Source organism: Pundamilia nyererei, unplaced genomic scaffold, assembly GCF_000239375.1.
Source record: "Pundamilia nyererei isolate P.nyererei 1_Seehausen unplaced genomic scaffold, PunNye1.0 scaffold00025, whole genome shotgun sequence".
Taxonomy (NCBI): domain Eukaryota; kingdom Metazoa; phylum Chordata; class Actinopteri; order Cichliformes; family Cichlidae; genus Pundamilia; species Pundamilia nyererei.
This window is the reverse complement of record NW_005187426.1, coordinates 109,252-120,540: the sequence shown is the minus strand read 5'-3', so window position 1 is coordinate 120,540 and position 11,289 is coordinate 109,252. Positions and strand designations below refer to the sequence as shown.

General features: G+C 37.0%; 1 protein-coding gene across 1 annotated transcript in view; it reads right to left on the bottom strand.

Annotated features, from left to right (window-relative positions):
- Positions 1–11,289, bottom strand: part of itfg1 (integrin alpha FG-GAP repeat containing 1) — a 149,941-nt gene that overhangs the window by 108,632 nt on the left and 30,020 nt on the right. The window contains exon 8 of the mRNA XM_005727521.1: positions 5,477–5,558. Within this exon, the coding sequence (XP_005727578.1) occupies positions 5,477–5,558 (82 nt within the window). The remainder of the gene's footprint in view (positions 1–5,476; positions 5,559–11,289) is intronic.

The window sequence follows — 11,289 nt, the reverse complement described above, 5'->3', positions numbered from 1 at the left end:
GGGTTGCAAGGGGAGGTGTTTTGTAAACTATTGTTTGAAGTTTGTCAATAAAAGGCAGCGAGAGGAGGCCACCATCGTGGTCATTTGTCGTGCTGGACACAGATGAGAAGTAATCGATCGATCGACTGTCTTGTTTTCTTCATGATGAATAAGTCTCTAGAATTAGCGGGGTTTGTGGAAACACAGACCCAACAGTTATGATAAAATATTAAATATTTTTAATAAAAAAGAAATTTTAAGAAACAGAAAATGACAGAAACATGTAGAGAACAGACAGGACAGCAGACACAAATGTAAATCTATGGGGGAAAATCTGGTGGAAGACAGAAAACCAGAGGTAGAAGGGTAGAGTGAGAATTGACATTGTGATGTGTGATGGAAATAATTCCCACTCCAAATCACAGAGGGATGCAATGCTGCTCTATTTCATTCTCTCCTCTCTCCTATTGCTTTTATTATCCTCCCTGCCATCTTTCCTCCTCCCTCTGCAGATCATCTACCTTGGCTCTTTTTCTATATTTCACCCTTTTTTCCACCTCACTTCATGCCACCTTTGAAATGTGCCATTTGCCCTCACTCTTTCCTTTTCCACTTTCTCATGCATTTAAGTTTTTAAGGTAAATTCACAAGGTGCTCATTAATTAACCTAAGCGGAAGCTGGTCAGAGAGACTCACAGGAGGGCCGCACACAGAGAAACAAACGCTGCAAAATAAGATTGACAAAGTGAGACTGGATGGCAGAAACAGACTGGATCAGGTACGTAAATTTCAGCAGGTAGATAAAGAAAAACCATTGGAGCACACACAAAAATGGGACTTACATGACTTTGGCAATTTGTATAAATAACAAAGATGAAGTAGAAGAGGATTTATGTCAATACTGTCATCACTCAAGCTGCATCTATTTGTAGAATTTACAGGTAAGAACTATGTTTTCTTCAAGCTGAAATAAATCAATTTTGGACATTTGGCACTAAAATATAATACGTCTTCTTTCAAGTTTGTGGTTATTTTTATCAAATACAATCTCCTCTGAATTATACTGCGTTCACTCTCAGTGGCACAGAGCATCTCTCTTTGTATCAGTGTCTTTTGCATCTCAGAGCCCAGAGACAAAACCATAGGTTATAATGAGGGATGCCTTTTGAGCTAACATCACCTTATACAGCGTGACTGATGGAACCTGAACTAAATGTAAAAATTTATTCAGTTATTTCTTTTAAACACCATTGCTTCATATATTGTAAAACTAATCATAACCACTAAAGTAAAATGAACAGAGTAAAGTGATGCTTATAAGAACACTCAACAAAATAACTAAACGGATTAAAAGACAGAAAAAGGGTGATAGCTGGTCTTCCACTAGTGTAACAATCTGTGACACCCAAAGCTGTTTAGATGAAGAACAGACGGCGACGTAAGAAAACAAGAGCAGGAAATTAGTAAGCCGTAGATAGGAGATACAGAGTAGATCAAGAGAAATAAAGAAAGACACTGACAGCTGAAGAGGGGCTAAGTGAAGCAAGACAAACCAGGACAATTAAAAAAAATCCCTCTGTATTCTGAAGGCATCTTTTTGCCTGGACTTGGCAGATTATTAGAAGCGTGACCCTTAAAGGCTTCTCTCCACCAGTTAACAAGAACAATATGTGGAAGTGTGCATTTCCAAACTGAAGGAGAAATTATGATTTTTTTTAAAAAAGGAAAAAAAATTATGTCAAGATAAGCTATTAAAAAAAACTTCTGAGATAATAAATTCAACACGCGCGCAGATTCACTCAACACAAAGACACCCACATGCAGCCACAGCATATAGGTCATTTTCCCTTTGGCTCATACAATATTGCCAATTTTGGCACAGGGAGTTTGTTCACTAAATATTTGATGGACACTCTTTTGCTGCAGTGAGATTAACACATTAATCTTGCCAATAAGGATGTGTTTATCAGTGTGAAGCCCTTCGTGCATGTGTTTGTGTTCATGTGCATGAGTACCGCACAAGCCCAAAAGTTAATTAAAAATGCATTGAACATTACACAGCTAATAGCAGAACATAACTCAAACTAAGTGATAAGGTTACATAGATTAAAAAAAAAAAAAAAAGATAAACAGAAAAACAAAACTAAAGCTAAAAGCCAAAGAGCCACAAACTAAGAGATACTACATGCGTGAGATTTTAAATGTACTCTTTAGCATACTTGTAATTTAATTTTCATACAAATATCTATAGCGCTATCCTGCCAACTTACTTAATATTCACTGCCTGGCTCACAGAAGAGGGTGCATTTGATTGTTTTGAATAAATACAGCAGAAGAAATGTGTTGTCAGCATGAAGCAGCAGACATAAAATCTAAGGAAGAAGAGACCTTACATGAATGAGCACACTGCATCGTTTGCCCTGAAGACATCAAGTGGCCCCCATCTTGAAGCTCCTCAATTATGAGGGATGCGTTTGATTTCTTCCTCTCTTATGCATAATCTAACTCGCCTTTCTCAAAGACCACTACAGCAAGAAAGAATGTGATGATGGATGCGTAGTGATCTCTGAGAAGTGCAGTTCCCATGATTGGGAAAAAACACGAAGAAGATATAGTCTGAACTGAAGCCAGAGTATGCTACGGGGATAGCATCTAACAATACAAGATGATTCTAATATAAAAGGGGAAAAAAGATTTAGTAGAGGTGGTTCAGCATCTTCTCAGGATGCCTCCTGGGCATCTCCCTTTGGAGATTTTTTGGGTATGCCCAGTGGGGAGAGACCGCAGGCTAAACTCGCTGGAGAGATTATAATCCTCATCTGATCTGGGAATGCCTCAGGATCCCCCAGAAGGAGCTCGGAAAGTTGCTCGGGAGAATGATATCTGGCCTACCATGCTTAGTTTGCTGCCACCATGACTTTGTGGAATCAGAAGGTCATGGATGGATGGAGAAAAACCAAACCCTACATATACATGAAAAAATAATATCTCTCTACTGCCTCTAACAAAACCCTCTTGAACTTTTGGCTGAAATTTCATAAAGTTCTGCAATGTATTTATTAGCTGGTCTCAGGTCGTGCAGGTTATTCTATCCAAAATATCAGTCAAGAATTATTTTTTTGGGCACTCCTGTTATGCATCTTACAATAAAGAAACACAACCTTCTCTTTAAACGCTTACACTGAAATGAATTTACTTTTTTTGAATCCAGTAAAACCAGCTTCCTGGTCATTTTTTTATTTTAATGGTTTACAATTTGCAGTAAAAATATGTAAGTTCAGCTATGGAGTTTTTTGCAGAGGTTAAACCAGCAACATTTTCAACTGTGGCATCAATTTTATATAAGCCACAAACCACTCTGTTCAAACAGATACTATGTCAATACCGTCTTACAGTTCCTATATGCTTATCCTTTTCATTGCTAATGAAACTATCACAACTAATTGTTGTTAGTGTGAGCAGTAAACTGGTCAGTTAGCCAATATTCTGAAAACATTCTGCAACCATAGTAGTTTCATGGTAATTTAAGTTATTTTAACAAGTATAATAATGAGAATAATAATAACAAGAAGAAGAATCATTAAAAAAAAAAACTACATGGCATCTGTCAAAAACAAAGTGACTTAGAGATGTAAGCAACAGAAAGAGAGAAAGAAAATAATTATTGCATTATATAAAGTAGTATAATCTCATATAAAAGTAAGCTCAATCCTGAAATACTCACTTGTAAAGTTAAAATAAAAATCAGTCTAGAGTCTTTTTTCATAATGGAGTCCAGAGGATCAGTCTACCATGGTTTCAGTTCAAGAAATTATTAACAGAGTTGTGTAGGAGGATCTCCTGCTGCTTGCAGGTTCAAAATAGATTGGCACATTGGAGTGAGTGAGTTAGTGTTATTGGAGTCAAATCAAAATCAATTTGAGATTCATCCAAACAAAACTCCATGCTTCAAGAGAATCTGACATTGAGACAGAGTATATAATGAGCCAAGGACCGAAACACTTCACAAGTGTTAAATTACAGTTACTGGTGCTCAAATAATCCCACACTAATGTTAAGACTAAACAATATTTAAGATGTTCAGTTCGATCAGATGTTTCTATATCAGTTTTGTAGTATTGCTTCCAAATGAGCCAGCTTGATAACTTTGACTCTTCTCTATTTCAGCAATCATTCACATACTTTAATACCCAGACTACAGAGCGCACCTGATTAAAAGCCGCATGCTCTAATTTTAGAAAGAAAATCTATTTTGTACTTGTACAGGCCGCACCGGATTTTAAGCCGTATGCGTTTCACTTGTAATCTGAGATATTTACACAGAAATATTACACGTGGGGATTTTTAACATTTAATTTAATCCGTAAGGTAACATAAACATGGTAACATAAACATACAAAAATACATAGTGCAAATGCTTTTTTTCCGCGAACAGCGCCTGTAACACGGCTACCTTTAAATATACGTATGTATCAGTAACACACAAATTACGTTGCTTATGGTTTTTTTACGGAACAGTGCACAAACAACATTACAACGTCTCTTAACAACCGGTAAAAATATATACCGTATATATACTACTTATCAATTTTATTGGTCTACTGTTACCAGGCAAAATGTTTTTGGCCGCATGAAAAGAAAAATGCATTAGCTGCACGTCAGTATAAGCCGCAGTGTTCACAGTGTGGGAAAAAAGTAGCGGCTTATGACCCGAAAACTACGGTGCTTTCCCTTTCATTTTACTTTGTACATCATCAGACTGTTAAATGAAACGGTTACTTACTTTTAAAAACAAGCACAAGAAGGAACCAAAAGACAATGCTGCCCTAACTGAGGTGACAGCACTGTCAAGATGACCAGCCAACTTTGTGGCATGCAGGCTGCAGCCTGGAGATTAGCGAGCCAGCAGAGATTTGCAGCGGATAAATGTAAAGCTCATCTGAACAATGAATAGCGCTGGCCAAGATTGTTTGAAGGGATAAGATGTCCACAAAAATCTGGCTATGGGATTATGAGTGTGTATAATAGAGTTTTATATTGTAGTGTGTGCCTGCCACTGTGCATGGATGAGATTAGCCTGCCAGTTAAGGAATGAGCATATCTGGGCTGTAAGTATTTGGAAACAGACAGTGAAACTGTCAAACCTCGAAACACAACATAGTCCTGTTTGATAGCGTTTGAAGCATCAATGCAGAAAGAGCTTTCAGGACTTTAGGAGGAAAGGAAGGGATGTAACAGACACACACCAGGACAAATTTCAGTACAATCCAGCCTCGTCCACACAGTGACTAAATGTTGGGAACTTTTATGCACCTTGACTGCACATATTGTCATTACACATTGTCTTCTTCGATTTTTGTTTTGCTCCATTTTGGCTCTGTTCATACGGCCCTGCTACTGAAAGTATATCCCAGTGCTAGGTTTCAAACCGATAACTGTATCACATTTACACAAAAACACAGCAAACAAGCAAATGAAAAATCTTTATAATTCTCACCAAAGTCCACAAAGGAAGACTGCCCAATAATTGTGGTTTCGTTTGGCTTTGACATGACGTCAGTCTTGGTGAAGTTCCCGTCCTGATAGATGACAAATGGACAGAAAAAACATAAAGAACAACTCATGTTTAGTCAGAGATCCAGCAATAAAAGACAAGTCCAGTTTACCCCTCGCGTGTACCATAAAAAGCTGTAATGTTTCTGGAAAGCAAAAAGTAAAAAGCTTGCTCTTGTTCATGCACTCAGTAAAATTTCAAAATATATGCATAACACTTATCAAGCAAAAACTTTGTTTTAATCTTATTAGAAATGTTTGATTTAAACAAAACAAAAACAAGATAAAAACATGATTGGTTTATAAATTCTTGAATTACAGGCCAAAATATGCTTCGTGGAATAACTGAAAAATTTTAAATAGTTAGCATTCACAACCAGTGTTTTTGTAAGATTTTATTATTATTATTATTATTATTATTATTATTATTTATTTATTTATTTATGTATTTATTTTTAAATCATTGCATTTAGCAGAAAAGAAGACAAACCACATTCATGATGAGTTCAACTAATATACGGTAAAGCAACCGGCAATTGTCTCCATTCTGGATTATTTAATATTTATGTATTACATTTTAATTTTAAATACTACAGCAAAATGCCACTTTTTATATTAATATTTCATCCGTTGAAGATAAGCCCCCCACCCCGGAGAGTAATTGTTCATTTTAATATGACACTGCACCTTATTGCATTTTACATTGCTGGTTTGTGGATTTAGAGAAAACAGTGGCTGTGAGAGTTCTGAAATTTATCAAACCTATTGGGTAAGTGGTGCCCTTTACATAGGGCAAGGAAAAAAGGCAAGGGTTTAAGTATATCAGTGGGGGGGAAAAAAGATTTGTATGTGTGGGTGCCTTTGCCTAAGAACACATGTGAGTGTGTGCAGTGAAAAACTGTTGCCTGCCGATAACAACATTACTGATTTATGAGAAAGTGACAGAGTAAGAAAGATAGGAAGAGAAGGTGAGGGAGGTACAATAGTTGAGTCAGAGAACACAATCTATACATTATTATATATAAGTATATAATGTGTGGGTGTGTATATGTGTGGTCAAATGTTGTTCTATGCACAAGCCAATAATTGTTGAAATGAATAAACTATGACATGAGGGGTGTGTTATACATCTATAAATTATTGTGTTTTACTAAAGCTGAGCGATAATAGACTCAATAACAATGAGAGGACAAAGGAATCAGACAAATGGCAAACCACAAATTAGCAACTGCACAACAGTAATTTAATAGTTATAATGATGTGAAAACTATTATAACAACACGACTAGAATCAAAATATAAATTTCACTTAATGGTGCTGGGCATGAGATGTAGCAAAACAAGTGGGTAAACTATCAAGACAAAGCTACGGTGAAGGAAACCAAAGGTTAATGCAACACTATTACTGCAAATTATTAACTATAAACTCCAAAATGTCATTTAAATAAAACTGTGTAATAACACTTGCAGCACATTTTCTACCTACATTGCAATCCAGTACACTCTGTATGATATTGATTTCTATGTAGATAGAAATTCCACTACACCACAAGATTGCTTGAATATTTCATGCAGACGGAAGCACCGGTTTGAACAAAATCTTTTCCAAAGAAAACTCACGGCTGTGAAATATTTAAGGCTTTCTAATTAGAACGCACAGACGGACATAAAATTACTGTATTCTTTTCTACTGTCAGCTGTTTGCAGAATGGTCATAAAATAGCATTAACTGATTAAATTCCAGTTCCAAGCATATTTGGCAAGAACACTAGCAGTGCCTATTCAAAAGTTACTGTGGTGCAAAGTGAAAGCGGTGTAATTGAACTTCCAGGGTGTAATCTGAAAATCCCAGCTGTAATGAAAATGGTCCAGGAATGCAGGAGAAGATTACCTTGAAGTTGATTTTGAGCAAATTTACATGATTTTTTCCTCCTACAGTTTTCGGCTGTTTTGGTTAAACCCAATATATGCAAATAGAAAACATATCTGATTTTTTTTAAGTGGAATCTACTGCCAAGAGAGCCGAGATCAAGTTGGCCAGTTCAAAAATAACAAGAAAGATATCAATGGGAAAGGTGAAAAATAATCAGATCCTCGAAATGATTATTGCCCAAAGCCTCCTGGAAAAGCCAAGACAAAGATCCCAGTGTACAATCTCCTGGTCTGTTTTAACAGTCGGAATTCTACGTCAGCAGCTGCAGACAACACAAGCAGGCAGAAAGCTGCACTCCAGGGAAAAGCATCCGTCTACTGACAGCATCATCGCTGCCAGGCTCATCCCAAGGTTTGTTAGTTTTCTGGCATAGTCTGACTGCCCCTCCATCCATTTTCAGGCAGCTTAGGCCCTGAATAACATCGCCATAGGTACCGTGGACCAGACAGCTGCTGCAAAGCAAGCCTTCATAAGCCCGGTGAATTCACCACATCTGAAAATGTATATCATGATATTTGTGCCCTGGTAACAGCAAAGGTAATGGATCCAGCTATGAGTATAATGGGGGACTCGAAAATTTCTCTACGTGTAAAAGTAGATAGGTTTGGGAAAGAGGAAAGTCATGACTCAGACTCAGTGAGTTCTTTATTTATTTATTTTTATTGCTGGACTATAAAACACCTTTCTTCTGTTATACTCAAGTGTCCCAAAAAGCCATGACATTGTGACAGTGTGCCAGAATGAACAATAGGTCCCTGAAAGTGAGGCAGTTAGATGAAACTAATTAATCATTAACTTCCTAATTTTCTCCTGACACATGTAAGACGACTTTTTGTGAGAAGGCAACCTATTTAATTGTGGTGATACAGTTCAGTTTGTGCAGGTCCTGGGGAGATAGAGTAGGCAGTGCTAAAAAAGTATTTTTTTCTTCCTGAGAGAGAGGGCATTTCTGAAATGCCAAAGACTGTTTTTTATCTCGGGGAATTGTCATGGGTTTAATGCTTCCAGAAAAGTATGATAGAAAGTACCTACTTGATCAACTTAATGGCAGCTTCATAGCCATGGTCCCCCACTCCACTCTGAGACATTAAGATTAGGAGACTAATGAGTAGTGCTGCCAACATGATTGCTCAGTAAGACTTATGACTGTTCAGTCTGAAGTTCCCTTTAGGTTAGTTAGTACTTCAATATTTTGACATCTAAATGGGGCTTTTGCATGACTTGATTGCGTCATAAAGAAGTGGAACATAACAGTCTGACAGAGTTGGCTAGTTGAGCTCTAAAGGTCCAACTCAAATTCCAATTATCGGTTTCATTTTTACTGGGTAAAGAAAGCATTTAGTTTTGAGTTAATAACCTCAGTAGTTAGATAACATATACTAATATTTGTCTTTTAAAACAAAATATAAAAACTTATAAAATTAATAATTACTTCAGGAAGTTTTCGTTTTTGCATTTAAATATATACACGTCTTGCTTTTAAGGCAAACTGAAAGATTATTTCTTGAAGCAATGTGGGATTCATTTGTTTGGTTTTCTCCCTTTGCCAATCATGCAATTCTTAAATACTGCTGACTGCAAGTGAAACCCTAAAAATGATAATGTTATTGCAATATTTATTTCCAGTAGGGTTACAGAGCCTTCAAGTCAACACTTACTCACCCAAGGCTGCAATGAAAAACCTGCAGGTATGTTGTTCTGTGCTATTTTAGGGTATTTTGGTGCAATAAGCCTTCAGTAAAAGGCCAATATTAGATTCAATTTAAATTATTTACGATACATAAATTGTGCACTGAAAGGTTAATTCTTTGCATCATGTTTGATGCTTTCAGTCCTGACAAGGCACAAATGTAGAAGTACTTAGCCTGGTGATTTAAATGCACCAAGAGGTACTTTGGCAAAAAGGTTTAAACTATCACTAACAGTAGAAAGTGCAGATTCATGCATTTCCCAAACCTATTTGTTTCCATTTGAAAGAATTACTACTTTTGTAACTACTGTGTACTGACTGTACAAACAAATCTTCTAGGGAAAGACTGCAAAGCACAAGTGCACTTTGAAGTGTTTTTCTATGATTTATAAGAAGTTACAGGGAACAAAAAAAAAAAAAATTCTGTCATACTGACATTTGAAAATGTACAAAGTAATTGATATTTAAACTCATTCAACTTGAATATTCTGTCAATTTGCTTACAAAATTACAATCAATCCACAACTAGGAATGTGGAAGTGGTCCGTTAACTCTCTAGGCATTGACATGACTGACTAGTATTGATTTTGCATTCATGTGTGTGTAAACTGACTGATTTGTGAAGATAAAAGGATTAATTTTTGTTATTGTTCCTTATTTCTGTTGACATTACCTTCAACACGTTTCTGTCACTCACACCCACTCATAGGCAAACAGCACAATCACATATGCCCAGCTACTGCACTAAAAGATGCTGTGCTATGCAAAAAAACAAAAAACAAAAAAACAAAAAAGAAAATAACAGAAGGGAACAGGGACCAAGTCTATCTTAGAAAACTAAGGGAGATGGGTCAATGTGTCTAAAAACACCACTTAACCAGTATTGTGTATAAGTAACTCAAATGCTAATGGAAAAGATGTGTATGCATGAAGTGTTACTGTGCTGGTGCTTTTTGAGCTAAAAACAAGGGAGGCCTGGATCAGCTTGTGCAAGGTATCATCAAGTTCCAAAATTCCAGCAACTAGTGATGCAGGAATCCAGATTTATACAGCTCTTTTACAATACTGATACAGAGTATGAATCCAATTAGGGCTGGGCCATGTTATACCGTTCATGGTAATACCGGTACAATGTTAGGCAACGATAAGAAAATGAAATATCGCGATAATATATGGGTAAACTGCGCATGCGCAGTGCCTTTGTTTTCATACGCACATGGCCAAAAAAGCATGGCGGTAACGGAGAATGAGAAGGGAGAAAGTGGATCGTTGAGTGAAACGCATGAACCAGAATTGGTTTGTAAAAATGGTGCCACTTCAGTGATGTGGAACTGGTTTGGTGTTTGTCCGTCAGATACCCTACAAAGCTCTTTTTTTTTTTATAGAACATGGAAGCCGGCCGTCGTTATTACCGTATTTGTCGGACTAAGGTGCTTGTAAATCTGGGAGTAATCTAGGTCCTAAACTCCGTCCTCTTCAGGTCCCAAAGTCAAACGAACACTGCAGCATCACTGAGAGTTAAAAACGGTCTAAATTCTTTCATCTTTAATAAAACGATCAGCATTGCTGCTTTATCAGGTGTAACTATGAAGTTTAACATCCAGGCATCCATGAAATTTATTACATTTAATGGAGTTAGAAGTTAGCAGGAAGTTAGCTCGCTAGTTTTGCTAGTTACCTAAGCTTGATATAGCATGTTCTGACTGAGAGATTTCTGAAAAAATTCAAACGTACAGCTCTGCTATCACTTCCAACATAAATGAAGACAGGAAACTAAACAGCAGTGACGTGTGTAAGGTTACTGAAGTTGGGCTAGGTGGTATATAATGATGAGCTACGTGATCGCTAGCAACACAGCTATGTTAGCATAACACAGCGGTCCCCAACCTTTTTTGCGCCACGGACCGGTTTATGCCCGACAATATTTTCACGGACCGGCCTTTAAGGTGTCGCGGATAAATACAACAAAATAAAACTAGTACTGGTACCGATAAAAAGAAGATTTATTCATAACACACGTGAAAAGACCCAGGAAAACCAAGTTAACGATAAAAACGATGACAAAATAACGATAAAAACCCTGAAAACCATACATTTCACACCTGAGCCTCAACTCTCGCGGCCCGGTACCAAAC